Source organism: Cheilinus undulatus, linkage group 13 (assembly GCF_018320785.1).
Source record: "Cheilinus undulatus linkage group 13, ASM1832078v1, whole genome shotgun sequence".
Taxonomy (NCBI): domain Eukaryota; kingdom Metazoa; phylum Chordata; class Actinopteri; order Labriformes; family Labridae; genus Cheilinus; species Cheilinus undulatus.
The window spans coordinates 14,746,476-14,763,119 of record NC_054877.1 but is presented as its reverse complement, the minus strand read 5'-3'; the positions used below and the strand labels follow the sequence as shown (position 1 = coordinate 14,763,119).

At 41.9% G+C, this 16,644-nt stretch overlaps 1 protein-coding gene across 5 annotated transcripts in view; it reads left to right on the top strand.

The window, feature by feature from the left end:
• Positions 1 to 16,644, top strand: part of LOC121519574 (microtubule cross-linking factor 1) — a 144,147-nt gene that overhangs the window by 63,012 nt on the left and 64,491 nt on the right. For all 5 annotated transcript variants that reach the window (XR_005992713.1, XM_041802330.1, XM_041802329.1 and 2 more), the window contains exons 4-5: positions 10,715 to 10,771; positions 12,404 to 13,783. Coding sequence is in view for 4 of the 5 variants with exons in the window: in XM_041802330.1 (XP_041658264.1) it covers positions 10,715 to 10,771; positions 12,404 to 13,783 (1,437 nt within the window). In the remaining variant the exon portion in view is untranslated. The remainder of the gene's footprint in view (positions 1 to 10,714; positions 10,772 to 12,403; positions 13,784 to 16,644) is intronic.

Sequence of the window (16,644 nt, the reverse complement as noted above, 5' to 3'; positions counted from 1 at the left end):
CAGAGCAGTAGTCATTAACTGGAGCTGCTAGTGATGAGCAGCTGCTATGCAGTTCAGACAGAGCGTTTGAACAGGATTGTGGGCATGGACTGATTAAAAATATAAAGGTTTAGGTTAACAGTGTAGTAATTCTGGTGCCGACTACCATCAGATGTATAATGGTTTGACTGGCGAATCATGTGCATCTCTAATATCAATAGATTTCACAAATAGGTGATCCGGAAAACCCTGGTTGGGGCTTCCCTAAATGACACACTTGCAATGTTTACTCTGAGCCATCAGTTGGTGTCAAAGGTTCAATGTCAGAGAGCAGTTGTCACTCAGGATGAGGTTTAGTGTTCAGCTTTGGGTACTCCAGCATGGAAGGATAGACCATCTGTTCCAGTGACCCTGTCCTCCTGTCTCCCATTGCACTGTTTATGTGCCCTCTCTTTGTGAAACTCTAATCTTATTGATCCTGTACAGGGTGATTAGGATTGTGGGAGTATGAGGGGGGTTATCCGACTAAAACTCATGTCTGATCTCTTCTGTGTGCAATTACATTTAGCAGCAAATCCACCAGAGGACCTTGGAAATCCTTTTAACATTACTGACAACTTTAGTGGCTTACTTTCTAAAACAATTTGTCTATTGAACTTTTAAGGTGTTTTTATCTTCTCTGGTGCTTGGTGTAAAGACGTGGCAACCTGCAGTGTTGGTTGGGTGCAAAAAATCAGCTCCTTAAGTGTCCACTTGCAAAAACCAGGGGATCTCCATTAGGTCTGATATCAAAATGCATCATGGCAGAAATACTAGTAGAGTGGTTACAGCCTGGTTCAAGAAAAAAAAAGAGTGTAAGGGGATTTTCTTGAATACTTGATTTTAAAGATTTCTAGGTTGCAGCAAAAATGATGTTTTATATTTTGAGGCTATTTTTTCAACTTTATATTTTTGTCTGTTTCCTGAATATCTTGGTTTTTTGAATAAAAAACAATCAACACTCATAATAACAGAAAATGTAAGGGTGAAGCTTCCATGATCTTTAGCATTTGTAATTTCCATGTCTTTCCAGGTGGTTGCTAAATGGTGACGAGGTTAGCGCTGTTACCTTACATCAGGAAGGTTCCGGGAGCATCCTGTCAGACGGGTTTCTTTCTATCATCCCCTTTTCACCAAACCAGTTCCTGGGCTGGTTCAGAGCTAGTACTTAACTTAACACCAAGTCTTTTTTTCCATATTGAGAGAGCTGGCTCTCATGGAACCAACTCATTGCTGGTCCAGGGGAAAGATCTGGTTTATGTTGCAGGCTGCTTGTGTCCATACAGGACACAAGCATGCTTATACCTGTGGTTAGGGGAGGACTGGAATGACTAACTAGGGATGCACAATGTTAGGTTTTTGCCTTTTTCCAATATTTACATATTCATTTTAGCCAATATTGATATCGATACTAATATCGATACCAATATCGATACCAATATCGATATCAATATTGTTGGTTAGACCTAAAACTTCAGTCTTTAAAAAGACTTTAAACTATAAGAAAGAGAATGAAAAAGGCAGAGACTTCAGCTGATGTAGGTCTGTTTGTCCTGCCTAAAATCCCACAAATTTATCCATACAGCCAAGATTTCCGTGGCTGAGCAGCTGCATGCAAGCCTCACATCACCAAGTCCAGTGCCAAGTGTTGGATAGATTGGTGTAAGCCCACACAGGCACTGGACTATGGAGCAGTGGAAAAGTTATATTGAGTGAGGAATCATGCTTCTCTGGCAGTCAGATGGGTGAGTCTGGGTTTGGCGGATGCCGGGAGAGCATAACCTGCCTGACTATGTAGTGCCAACTGTGAAGTTTGGTGGAGGAGGGATGATGTTATGGAGCTGTTTTTCAAGGTTTGGTTTAGTCCTCTTATCTCCAGTGAAAGACGATCTTAATGCTTCAGCATGCCAAGATATTTTATAGAACTCCATGCTTTAAACTTTGTGGCACAACTGGGGAAGGGCTTTTCTGTTCCAACATGACTGTGACCCAGGGCACAAAGCGAGGACTATAGAGACATGGTTATGTGTGGAAGAACTTGAATGGCCCTGACCTCAACTCCATCGGGCATCTTTGGCAGGAACTAGATCAGAGATTGCAAGCCAGGCCTTCAGGCCTTCCTCCAACATTGGTGTCTGACCTCATAAATGCTTTACAGAATGAATGGGCACAAATTCCAAACACTCCACAATCCTGAGGAAAGTCTTCTAAGAAGAGTGGTTATAGCTGCAAAGGGGGTCCAACTTCATATTAAAGTACATGTATTTAAAAATAATGTCAGTACAGTCCCTGCAGGGGGTCAAATACTTTTATCCATATAGTTTATCTGTAAGTCAGTGTACCACTGAGAGAGGCTGGGATTGACTCCAAACCCCTGTGACCCCTCTATTATAAAAAATGGATGGATTTTCTACCTGCAAATGAATTTAAAGTAGTATTAAAGCATAATCACCATTCTTACAAACCATTTTTCTAAATAAATGACAATTAATAATATATACTGACATACAGTATATCTAAATCCAGACTGGGTTCAAAACATTGCTTTCATCTCATACATCTGTGTTTTTAATTCCTCTGCTCTGTGATAATGCTGTTGTTTCTCTGAGCATTAACATGACTCGTTTATACAGTGAACAGGGATCCCTGGTTGTGGCAGTCTGGGGTTCTGCAGAGCTTTGCACAAGATGCAGCCTAATCCGCTGTCTCCCCAGAGAGATTAGCCTTGTCACTAGGGCGGGGAATTAAAGCACAACTGGTGTTGGAGATACTGACACAGACACAAAGCCAGGACTGGACCAGCAACAGGGGGAAGGGGGAGGGGCAACTGGGACGGATGTGGATTCACAGGCGGATTTAGTCAGTAAATAAATAAATTAAATAAACCACGAATTACAGCCTGTCATTGTTGAATAAACATGATTAAAGTCTTGGAGCGTAAGGTTGTCAGCGTTTTTACATTTTTTGACATCAGCAGATTGAAACAATGCAACATCTGTTATTTTAAGGATTTATAATGTCAGATTTGTTTTTGTGCAACTCTGTTTTTCACATCTTTATTTTTCAATGGTTGTGATCATTTGTATTACTTAATTTAATAGTAACTTTATACCAATACTTTGGTACTTTACTTGATTCTAATATGTCGTTTCCACTGAGCGGTCCAGTTTAGTTTGGTACGGCACGCATTTTTTTTTACATTTCCATAGAGCAAAAGGTGGAAAGGGTTCCAAAAAAAACGACCCGTACCGCCCCACTTTTTTGGCACCCTTCCGTAGGGATACCAATCTTACCTATCTGTCCCAAAAAGGTTGAGCTACACACACAACAATAGGGGTTTGCACTGATGTCATATCAGCATGTGACATGACCACTCAGCTCCGGGCTGCAAAACACGGATGTCTCTGTGAGGAGCGGTTGAGAACGGTAGAAAAACAGACTGCTATCTGCTTAAATTGGGGATATTTGGACTCGACAGTGGCCACAAATCAAGTTTCCTGACGTTTATCTGGACCTGATTTTAAGAACTCAAAGCAGAGCCTGAAGGCTCACATCAGCCTGGTCTATCTGCAATGGATGTGAAACTAAATTAATGCTGAAGTTTTGTAAATATGAAGCTTTAGATCAGTTGATTCTCTGTATTGTAGATAGTTATTCATCTACTTCTTACTTTAGGTACTTGTGAGAACATTGCTTTATGGTTGTTGAACATACTTAATTTTAACACCAGTTAAACTTTTAATTTATTTTTAATGTGACAAATTGTTATGGTATAGCTCCAAGCTTTTGTATTATGTCATATAAACTGTTATAGACTGGATATGTTCACAAATTAACGTACCGTTATGAATCAAAACGTTTCTGTACACGTATTCCATCAGCTGAGGAGCTGTACTGACTGCAGTTAATATAATTAAGATGTAATTATTTTTTAAGAAAACACTTTAACAGCTGTTTAATGCTTATTCCCTACTGATTTGTCACTCATCTTTTCTATAACTCTGTGGCTGTACCAGCAGACTCACCCTGCTTGTGACTTCACATTCATGCCTTTACAGCATGCCCACCAAGTGAGGGTACAGCTGTCTGTGGAAACGCAAAACTATTTTGATATTTTGGCTTGCCGAGCCGTACCAAACTGTACTCAATCAAACCAAACCACCTGGTGGAAATGCAGCTTAAGTGATTCGCCTCGTTTTAGACAAGTGAAGGGATGTATCACAGGTGTCACTGTGTCCAGTCTGAGTTTATGTGCATTAATAAAAACTACAAATTGTGAACTACATAACTGCAAATGCAGATTAAGTGATGATCTCCAATAGGCATTGTGGTCCAAGGCCATGGTCCACTAACAGAAAACAATGGATTGATCCCTCCAGTTGTGGAGTGAGTCTTTGCACCAGGTGAAGGACCTCAAGTATCTTAGCTTTGCTCATCAAGGGGGCAACTACCGTTTCACCCCCTTGATGAAGATTTGGATAGACATGACCACTGACCTGGATGAATGAGAACCTACATGTACCATAAGCAGTAATGCAAACAGCTCAGAGCAGAGCCGCTGCTCCTTCACATTAAAGTCAGTTTAGGTGGTTTGGGCATCTGATCAGGGCGCCTCCTAATTGCTTCATTTTGGAGGTTTTCCAGGCGTATCAAACAGGGAGGAGCCCTTGGAGTAGACCCAGAACTCACTGGAAGGACCATATATCCCACCTGGTCTGGGAATGCTTCAGTATCTCCCTAGGATGAGCTGGAAAATGTTGCTGGGGAGAGGGATATATGGATGGATGTATGGACAAATCATGAGTCATGTTTTTGAGCAAATGCTGCCACACTGCAACATTTCTGTATTTTTGCAATTTATACAGTATGCAGGAATTTTCCTCTAACTTTTAGTTGCTGTAAACAAGAATTTTACCGATATATGAAACCAAGGCTTGTAGGGTTTTTGAGAGATTTTTGGGAGGAACATTCGCCTTTACATGATAGAACAGCTGGAGAGAGACAGGGAATATGGGGAGAGAATGGGGGAAGACATTCAACAAACATGCACGGAGACCAGGAATCGAATCCATGATCAGTAAATTGTGGACTATAGCCTCTACTTATGGGCACCTGCTACATTGGCGCCCAAGACTTTTGTAGTTGTCACTGTTGCACCACAACACTTATCAGTATTGTTTGATTTTTACCAAAATGGTATCAAAGTTTAAAAACTGGTGTCATAGGGCACCAGTTGCTTAGAGGTTACCAGTGTACCCCATGTGGTCCTCAAAGTGAGTGACCCATGTTCAACTTGCCCTAGTTTCTGACTGTCACTGTCTGAATAAAGGCATAAAAGGCCAAAAATAAATCTTTTAATAATGATCTGGTATCATGACAGCCCTATTGGAAAGGATTCCTGAGACAGGCCTTGGTTGTATGAGCTAAACTGAAAGAGAAAATTTTCATTCATATCAGATTCAGATTCTCTTTATTGGACCACAAGAGGAAATTAGTTTGCAGAGCACACAGAAGACAACAATACACAAGGACAGCAGCAACAGTAAAATAGTACTCAGTTAAAATGGGTTTGAAGTCACATGCAATAAAAATGATCCCATATTAAAAAAAACAAACATAAGAGAAACAATAAAATCAGACAAGAGTTCATGTTGAATGGAAATTAGTCATGAGTAATGCAAAGTGCGCTGTGCAGGTGTGCAAATGTGCACTACACATGTTTTACAGGCACATATGACATGCAGTTATTCTTTACAAGTACTAAACTGAACTTTACAGTTAAATAGGTTCAAATAAAACTGTTTACCTGATTTTCAAGGAAAAACCAGGCAGTTATCGCTGTTACGAGATCAAACGTGTCAAAAGCATCGTGCACTGATGCCAAGCCCTGAAAATATGCATGCAATATCCAAATATCTGCATTCAGCCCAGAGTGGATTTCTGTCTTTGCATCAGCGTAGGGGTTGAATTTGGATCAGACATGGAAACTTCAAAGGGACTCTGCAGGCAACAAGAGGGCAAAGACAGGGGCTAGAAACTCAGAAATCCAGTTTTCTTTCAAAGTCGTGTTGATCAAACACTAATGAGGAAATCTTGATCTTTAAAAACACCTCAGCAGATTCAAAAGAATCTGTTTCAGTCTGTCAAAATGGATTTTGTATGGGTCTGACGTTTTATTCAGTGCTTCAGGAAAGTTATCATAAAACTAAAGCTAAAGTTTGCCACAGGATTTATTTCATAAAGCACGTATAAAATAGCAGAGAGCTTCCTTTGTGACTGTGGCTGCCCACACTGTGGTCATGTTCATGTTTGGTTGCCGTCTCTTAGCGGGCGCTCCCTTCCTGTCCTAGAGCCAGAGACTGAGTCAAGGTTTCATCCCTGCTCCGGGCAAAACAGGTTCACCCTCACACTTTCCGTCCGTCTGGCCATGAATGATTCACTCTGTCCTGCTGCTCTATTTTGGCTGGCAACAGAGCTCGTACAGTGAAGCGTTTGCTTTTTATAAAGGAGAAATGAGATAGAATGAAAGAAGAGCTTTGTGCTCGAGCTGCTGCAGTTAAAACACTGTTAGACTAGATTCTGTTTGCTAACTTCAGGCCTTAAGACAACTCAGCTCTGTGTGAAGGAAAAACTTGATCCAGCACTTGAATTTCAAGCATTTTCAGATTTGTCTTTTTTGAAGATTTTTAAGCACAAAATGCTCAAGTTTTCCAAAAGCATTTATGCATGAAGACACAATCAAAACAGTGGACTAAACGTTCAAACTGAGCATCAAAATGGGGAAGAAAGGTGATTTTAGTGGCTGCAAATGCTCCATGGTTGTTGGTGCCTGGCACGCTGGTCTGAGGATTTCACAAACTGCTGATCTACTGGGATTTACACACACAACCATCTCTGTGGAGAATGGTCCAAAAAAGAGAAAATATCCAGTGAGCGGCAGTTCTCTGAGCCAAAATACCTTGTTGATCGCAGAGGAGGTCAGAGGAGAAAGCTTACAGAAAGGCAACAATAACTCAAATAACCATTTGTTTCAACTCTGCAAGCTCAAATTCACTGAGACCTAGACCACATGTAGGCACATAGACTCTGCTTTTCTAATAAGCAAACTACATTTTAGTCAGTTAACTCATGTTCATTATAGTTCACGCATTTATTATGCATTTATTGTTATTATGGCAGCATAACATTTGTTTGGCATCAAGCTCCAACTTCTTAGATTTATTTTCCATGCAGAACTGAGGAGTGATGAGTTATCATCCTGTTGGAGCCTAAAGGTGGATGCTGGGGTGGAGGTGGGTTGACAGCAGGCACAGTACTGATCCGGGGCAGAGGAAAAGCATTTATGTGTAGATGGCTAAAAGGCGTTTTAGGTTTGTAATGTCACACTGTGCATTGGTTTCCATGGCAATGGCCAGCATAGCCAAAGTTGTGCTGATGTTAACAGAGCTATCATGAATGAACTATGAAGGTCACTGTTGACACATGTAATGCTCCAAAGACACAACACTCAAAGCCACTGTTTTGGATCTGGCCTGGTTCAGGTTGTCAGGACATATTTAAGGCCCTGTCCACTCAGAGAAGAAAATGATATATTTATGTTCCATTTTGAAAAAGTTTTCCCTTAACACGGCATTGTTTCAAGAAATGTCTGCAAAGGATGAAACTATTCAAAACGACTGAAAACGCTGTAGTATGCCAGACATGTAAATGGCGCTGTAACGCTGCCACAGAATTACACCACAAACAGAGAACTAGATTATGGAGCAGGCACACCCAAAACTTTGGTTGCACCCCATTGTGGATCCAAGATTGTATGGTGTACGCTGTTCTCCATGACCATTTGTTACTTACAGTCGTTGCAGAGCAGAAGGCATGAACACAATCATGTAATCTGCCATGTTGATTTTGTTGTTAGCCGGGCTCGTGCATGCCAGCATGCCGGTTAAGTGGGCTAAGACATAATTGTTTCTGGAAAGATGCACTTAGTTGAACACACGGAGACTGAATAGTTGGCGTTCACAGATTTGTTCACTCTGGGACCTGGTTTCCGCAAGTACAGTTTTCAGGCTCCCAAAATGCCAGTTCTATATGGATGAAACACCTATATTATAAAATACTTCTGTGGCTACTCCCTAAACTCATCTCTGTTTGGGCGTCCCCTAAAATAGAAGTATTACCTGAGGAGGAATCGCCAGAACATTTTCACATGTCAAGGACACGGTTGCTGTATCTTGAGTTAGCTGCTTCATCTGCACAATGATGGACAGACTATTGTTGACATGATGTTCTCTTTGCAGCATGCAACAGTGTACCTCATTAAGTAGTCAGTGAGTGTACATTCTGCCTTACAATTGTATTATATACATTAAATAATTTTTAATTTCTTGCAAAGAAAGCTCAAATATGAGTCATTGTCTACAGTCATCTCAACTTAGTCAGAGGTTTGATCCACAGCTCCTGTAGGCACATGTTGATGTGTCTTTGTGCAAGACACTTAACCCCACATTAGTCCCCCCGCTGTGTCAGTGTTGTGTGAATGTGAATGGATGCATGTGAATGGGGATTAGTTAATAGTGATGCCAACTGTACCTTGCAGCCTTCATCAGTGTGTGAATATAGAGTGGATGAGTGTGAATGGGTAGGTATGACCTGTAAAAAGCACTTTGAGTAGCTAGAAAAGCTAAAGTTCATTGACTATCTACCATTAACCATTCAGAAAAATGCTAAAAAAAATTTTCTTGACCGATTTTTAGGGGGGGTTTCTTCATGTTTATGCATTTTTTTAATGTCTGAAGTTGGCTTGCAGGTCACATAGAGGTAGGCGGTGCGCCACATGTGGCCACCATCTAATGCAGTGGTTCTCAGCTGGTTCTCAAAAGTGGGCCATGAAGCAGTTTCCAATGGGTCGCAAATGTGGACCAGGAAAAAAAGTGAGCAAAAAGTCTGATGTAAGACTTTTTGCTGATGCAAGCCCTCTTTGGAAATAAATTTGCTTAGGTTTTCCAGGGATTGCTAGTAAATTTCCATCTCAAGATTTCGACTCAAGTGTCTGTGTTTCCCCGGATATCAAAAACTGGTTTTCCCAAGATAATTTTGAAACCCTTTGAGAAATTATCCAATTTCTGTGCTGTACCAGGAAAACAGAGTAAAATAAAATGCATGTATTCTCCTCTGTAATGTGTGCTTCTTAAATTTTTTTTCCATTCTGTCTCTTTTTCAGTTGTTTTCTTCCATTTAGGGTCCAAAATTCAACATTTATAAAACATTTTTAGAAATCTGGGTAGTGATTTCTCATAAGGAGGTGATGGTTAGTCCTGACGTCTGTCCAGATGAGAACCACTGATGTAATCTACTTCATAGAACAACAAGTTTTCAGTCAAATACTGGATTTAAACCAAATATTTTAATCCATTTTCAACAAAAGTCAAACCAGACACTCCTCTGGCTCCTAAAATATCTGCTTTGCGTATTTTTCCCTGTATCATGTCATTTTAAATTAAAGTTAAAGAACATCATGAAATATGATTGTGACCCAGAGATCAGAATTATTAATATCAAGTTATGCTTCTTAGAATGGAGTACAGCTTAACTGATGATCAGAACCTTTAAATAACCCTGCAGGGTCGGCAGCCTGTTCCTGGAAAAAAGGTTCACATATAAAGCTGTGCCCTCTGCATTTATAGACGGGGATTTCTTCCTCTTCCTCTCTCTCCTCCCGTCTTCTCTCCTTCTGACTCGCCCATCCTGACCCCATCATGTTCTGCAGAGCTGCAGCCGATGGTGGGAGTACGCATCCACGCTTGATAAAAATGAATGATTTTATTAGTGGCTGGGGCTAAGCTGGTGTGCAGAAGGGCCCGATTTATCCGGGCTTTGCGTGCGATGTGTAGTATTAGCCACAGGACAGATTTCCCCGCTGGACAGGCAGATGCTCCCCCTCCACCCAGAGCACTGTGGAAGCACCATGTGTCACTGAATCTGAGCCGGGATAAGACGTCTGTCACACTGAGCTCTGAATGGGATCTGAAGCCGCATCGTACATCTAAAGACACGATAGAACATCCTCATCATCTGTCCTCTTGGGTTTTATTTGTTTAACTCTGATCAGACTTGTCCTACGGGAAGATTTACCCAGCAGCATGTGGATCTCATGTAGTGTCCATTCATTGTGGCTGTCCACTCACTTGTTTTAAGACTAATGTGTTAAACAGATGTTGCTGTGTGATAAGGGCTATTACCATTTCAGTGTGAATGAATCAGTCTGTCGTTACGTCATGTGATCTGCAGTCTGCATCAGAGTAAATACTTCCTCATTAGATTCAGCACTGACCTGATGATGGAAATGTTACATAAGACGTGCACATAGATTAACGCTCTCCAGCCATTTTGCAGAGTCAGCGTCAGGTTAAGTTTGCATCATGATTGCAAACACATTTATTCCATTGCATAGATTTTCTGTGGTTATAATCATAATTATGATTATCTGTTAGTGTGCATGTGTGTGTATAAACAGTGGCATAGATGGATATATCAATAGCAGCTAAAAACTGCTGAGATCTACATTTTTGGAATAACAAAGCCTCTTATTGATATGCTAATGTGCATTATAATCAGATTCCCTTCTGCAGCTGTCCTGAATGTGGGAAGAAATGTTAAAATTAAAAGTTTAACATACTGTGTCTTTGTTCTTTGACAGACTGCACTGAGGAGACGAGGGAGCAGGGAAACGTTTAAAGACAAGAAGTCAAGTCAGGTAAGAAACTCTAAATTATGATTACCTTTTACTTTATCTTCTGAGCTGAGAAATTTAAAATTCTCATTACAGTTTTAGTTTTCTTAATACATTGTACCCAGGGAGCATTTTCCCATTGAAAAGACATCTAAAGATGTCTGTACCCTCACTCGTGAACAAGACCCCAAGATACCTGAACTCCTTCACCTGAGGCAGAGACTCACTCCCCACCCAGAGGGAGCAATTTCCCATTGTCCAGCAGAGAACCATGGCCTTGGACTTAGAGGTGCACTCTCTCATCCAAACTGTTTTGGCACTCAGCTGCAAACTGATCCCAGGAACCAGGAACCTTCTTGCTATGAGGGTACGGCACTAACACCTGCGCCGGTGACTTTGTGCTGAGCATGCAGACACAACTATTATTTTGGTTTTACAGGGACCTGATGGCTTGCCGCAGTGGCTCCAGGACCCCATATTCCTGCAGTAACCCTCAACATGACCCCCAAGAAACACGACTGTTAGCCTTCTCCAATTCTACAAAACACATGTAGTCTGGGTGAGCAAACTTCCATGCTCCCTCAAGAAGCCTTGCAAGGGTAAAGAGCTGGTCCTCTGTATAAACAAATTGCTCCTCCTGTATACGAGGTTCGACGATTGGCCGGTGTCTTTTTTCAGCACCCTAGAGTAAACTTTTGGTCACGAACTCTGGGTAATGACCAAAATTAGTGTTCGCCGGAGGGTAGCTGGGCTTAGCCTTAGCGATAGGGTGAGGATTCAGACATCAGAGGGAACTAAGAGTAGAGTTGCTGCTCCTTCGCATTGAAAGGAGCCAATTGAGGTGGTTCGAGAATCTGTTCCAGATGCCTCCTTGAGGCCTCCTTTTGGAGATTTTCCAGGCATGCCCGGCTGGGAGTGGACCTCGGGGAAGATCCAGAATGCGCTGGAAGGATTGTATATCCTGTTTGGTCTTGGAACGCCTCCCCAGAAGAAGTAGGAAAGTGTCGCTGGGGAGAGGGATGTCTGGGTTGACTTGCTCAACCTGCTGCCACCATGGCCTGACCCTGGATAGGCAAAAGATGATGGATGGATGAATGGATGGATGGATGGATGGATGGATGGAAGATGTCTATGGCTGATAATGAAAGAGATTTAAAAGATTTTCAAGCTTCTATGTCGATTAGTGTTAAACGTTCTGACCAGTTGTTGCAGGCCAATCTGCTTCAATCCAAAGATTGATCACATATTAAAACAAATGTTCATCAACCAGCAGGCAACTGGTGTGATCTTTGTGCAACTTATAAAATTGCTCTTTTATATTTTCTGCTTGTTTATCAAAAAGTAAATGTAGCATTGTTGTGAAGGCCAAAAATAGTCATGATTGCATCTGACTCATTTTCCTCGTCCACATCCTCCCACCCTAGGCCTTTTCTTGTATGTATTTTGTTAGAATGTGAGCAAGGAATTTGAGAATATATCAGGGGCAGCCTGTTTTTGATACATTTCCATGTGTGTATGTGTAAAAATAGCTTAAGATTTACCATGTCAATAACAATAAATGAACTTACAGCTGAGAGCCAGAGGCCTGGAAGGAATGTGAAAGGGCTGAGCCAGCTTTATTCTTGTAATTTTTACTCATCTTTTTCCCCCTTATAGGAGGACAGTGCAGACCTCAGGTGCCAGCTCCAGTTCTCCAAAGAGGAGTCCAGCCTGATGAGGAAAAAGATGGCGAAGCTGGGCCGGGAGAAGGACGAACTGGAGCAGGAGCTGCAGAAGTATAAGTCTGTTTATGGGGATGTTGATAGTCCTCTTCCCCTGGCTGAGTGTGCTGGTGGTGGTCCTCATACGACGCGGGAGGCTGAGCTGCGACTTCGGCTCAAACTGGTGGAGGAAGAGGCGAACATTCTTGGCAGGAAGATAGTAGAGCTGGAGGTGGAGAACCGTAGCCTGAGAGCAGAGAACGAAGACATCCGCTGTCAGTATGAAAGAGACTGCTTTGGGCGGGAGCCTTTCTCCAGCATGCCATCATCGCCGTACGGAGGTGATGCTCTAGAGTCGGCAAGTGAGCTCCGTCGCCATCTTCAGTTTGTGGAGGAGGAAGCTGAGCTGCTACGGCGCTCCATCTCTGAGATTGAGGACCACAACAGGCAGCTGACGTCTGAACTCAACAGGTTCAAGTTTGGTCCGAGCAGCAGCAGCTCTGTTGGCGAGGAGGGAAGCGAGGGGGGAATATTTAAACCCGGGGGGAACGGTAATGGCTCTAGTAGCGGGATGATGATGGAGGAGCTTAAATCAGCCAGGTTGCAGATCAATGAGCTGAGCGGGAAGGTGATGAAGCTGCAGTATGAAAACCGAGTCCTCATGTCCAATGTGCAGCGCTGTGACCTGGCCGCTCACCTCGGCCTGCGAACTGGAAGCCCTCGAGACAGTGATGCCGACAGCGACACAGGTAGGAGAGACGCTGCTGAAGAAGAGGAGGCAGGTCGGCTACTTCTCCTCCATCCAAAGAGGGAGGGTCCTATTGGAGGGGAGAGCGACTCTGAAGATATGTTTGAGAAAACAACCACCACCTCAGGGTTCGGAAGCATCAAACCTTCAGATGGCAGTGAGCTTAGCGCCACAGAGCTGGCCAACCGCAGGAGGGAAGAGCGGGAGTCATTCACAAACGTTAAACGTGAGGCGGAGAGGCTCGGGAAGACCGTAGACCGCCTCATTACAGACACGGACAGTTTAATCTTTGAGGGTAGGCTGCTGGTGACAACAGGCGAGAGTCTGGAAGGAGGGGCAGCATCAGGAAGTAAACCAGACACTCAAGTCCTGGACACCATCAACACCCGCATGAAGGCTTTCCGCACAGAGCTACACATCTTCATGGAGAAGCTGGACCATGTAGGGGAGGGGCTGAGAGAAAGGACAGAGGATCTGTCGCCCATGCCAAACCTCACAGAGTCCAGCAGCTTTCTCTCCACGGTCACGTCCATGTCTCGGGACTCTCCCATTGGCACCTTTGGAAGGGACCTGGTGACCGACTTCCAGGTGAGTTCACTGGATAAACTTTCTGTTACCTTATCAACTGTTTTCAAGGTTACATCTTTCTGTACATTTGTGTTTTCTTTCTGTGGCTGCTTTGTTTATTTGCAAAAAAAAAAAAAAAAAAGGATTATCAATAACAAGGGAGGAAGCCTGGTGGACAGAAGGGACAAAAAATGCCAACTAAAACAATGTGTTCTTTCAAAACTCTATGGACCTAAAAAGCTTTCTACCTACTGAATGTATATAAGGATGGACAGTACATCTCCGCCTCCTCTCATTGTTCAAAATGGAAGCCAAAATACCCCCATGATTGTAGCTGGCATATTGGGGTAGTGATGGCATTTGGAGTCAGAATAGAGATGTGTGCATTAGGGGTTGCCTGATGAGGCTATGGTATTTAACCACACCCACATTTCCCTTACCATTTAAAAACCCCAAAGATCCTTCTGGATAACTTCACTCATAGTGCAAAAGTGTCTGGTGCCCAAAGCATTCTGGTAAAACTATGCAGATAAAGGGATGATTGTCAAAATAACTGAGCACAATTACATTAAAACTACAAATGTTTTCTTTAAACTCAGGAAAATAGAGCTTGAATAGCCATTAAGTTAACACATTTTAACAACCTTTTTACTTTTCAGTCTTACATTGTACCATACAATGTAAACATGGACTCCCAACTGTAAATGTCATCCCTGTATCAAAAATATGTCCCATTTTGTGGCACAAGCCAGAGGTCACTCATCAGTCAGGGGGTCAAAAGACCATAGACGAAGGAAAGTTTATTAATGAGGTGTAAAACCACAGGATTTGATATCATCTTATTTTCCAACAACATAGACCTTTTAGCTTCCTTATGTACTCGTCCATGGTTGAAGCAAAAATAAAAGAAAGAATATGAAAATTAAGATCAAATCAACCTCAGAAAAGCAAAAAACATCTGTTGTTCATATACGAAACTCACCTTGGACTCCTTTTAGTATTATGATCTTGCAATTCCCTCATGAACTCATCAATGTCTTGTGATTGCTAGTCTACAGCTGCTCAGGGCTGTGTCGCACATCGCTCTGGAAACACTGGCACACATGCAACATTACAGAGTGTGTGGAATTTGCAGGTTATACTACAGTGTGATTATCGCCCTGCAGGAACCACATTTGACAACAGAGCCATCAATCATGGCATATCATTCCCCTTTTTATGGCATCAAATAGCTAACTCAAACCAAACTTCTTAGAAAAGTGAATGCAGTGGTATTCATCAGCATTATGAAACCTTTTAGGACCAAGGAAGCCTTTTGGAGCAGATGTGACACCTTAAGAACCTTAACCAAGTCCAGTTGCCCCTTTTGGGTAAAATTATGGATAACAACATGAACGAGAACATACAAACACAACCTAATCTAAAGACAGAAACAGCATCCAAAAGAATATATATATATATATATATATGTGTGTGTGTGTGATACACTTTTGATCGGTCAAATTGTAGGAGAGTTTGAGCTGTATTAGTCAATGAGAGTGCTGGATATTTTGGCTTCACTTTTAGGGAGATGTCATGTTGCCCATCTTTATATACAGTCTGATCACAGTTAGTTGTCAGTTATTGTGAGGAAAGAAAGAGAAATCACACAGAGTTTATTTAGCGGTAGACAAAAATATTTTGTTCCCAAATCATGAAAAGTTTCAGTCATAATCCAGATATCTAAACAGTATAAAGCTGAATATCCCATTATAGTACAACAGTTCATTTGAGTTTGGTGTAAAAGGTCCCAGGCATGCAGTCATTAGTCATATTTAAGGCCAAAATCAACTAAACAGGAGTCTGAGTCAGCTATGTTATCAAAAATTCAGCTCTACTGAAAGACAGCGGCAGCGGTATACATCTTAAGTAAAACACAAACTGTCACAGCCTTGTCTGTCAGTGGGAATCTAATTAAGCTTTAGGAACAGGTTCGGATTTTTTCAAGTCTGTCTTTATTCAACATGCCTGTATACACTCTGGGTAATTTATGAGTCATTGTGATCACACCACCTCTCCATAATGACAGCTTTGAGACTGAGAGTTTAAGGAGAAAATTGCTTCTTTGGTGATGTAGTCAGCAGATTTGGTGAGAGAGAAGATGAAGGCTTTGATTAATGATAATCTCCTTGGTTCCCTTTCATGAATTTTTATGCTTTGTTTGATTTGATATTGATCATCAAGAGTCTGGCAGTGTAGTAAGAGGCCAACATTTAATTAAGGTTACCTTAGTACCCCAAAGCTAATTTGATGGTTTTGGGGTCTTGAGTCACCAAATTAAGAGGCTGTGTCCAAACAGTTGGGGGTTTTCTCATGAAAATAAGAACTCATTGTGTTTTACTGGTTTGAGATTCATTGTTGAGATTCCAGACTGTAATAAGGATGTAAAAAAACCTTTTGAAAGCCTAGTTACAGTACAGAGGTCATTGTCATTCTGGTTGTTATAACTGGTGTTCAAAATTGGATGAGAGTATGGATGCTCATTGACGGATTTCAATGGTAGCCTCTTGCCAATCATGGATAGCCACTCCTTTACAAACCCTGCTCTATCACCAGTTTTTCTCTAAACAGGATATTTGTTTCAAGATGGACATCATGTTGTGTTGAAGATGGCTTGGAACCAGTGATTGGGTACTAAATCAGCTGGGAGCAGGGGTCATTCTCTCATTGAATTGCTTACAGTCTGACATAATTAAACCCATTTCACATCATTGGCTTTAATATTAAGACTTTTTGGGCTTTTTGCTTTTATCAACAGGACAGTAAAGGTAACAGGATAATAGTTTAGAGATGGTATGACTCGCGTAGCGTGGGCCAAGGATCGAGTCAATAAAAAGGACACA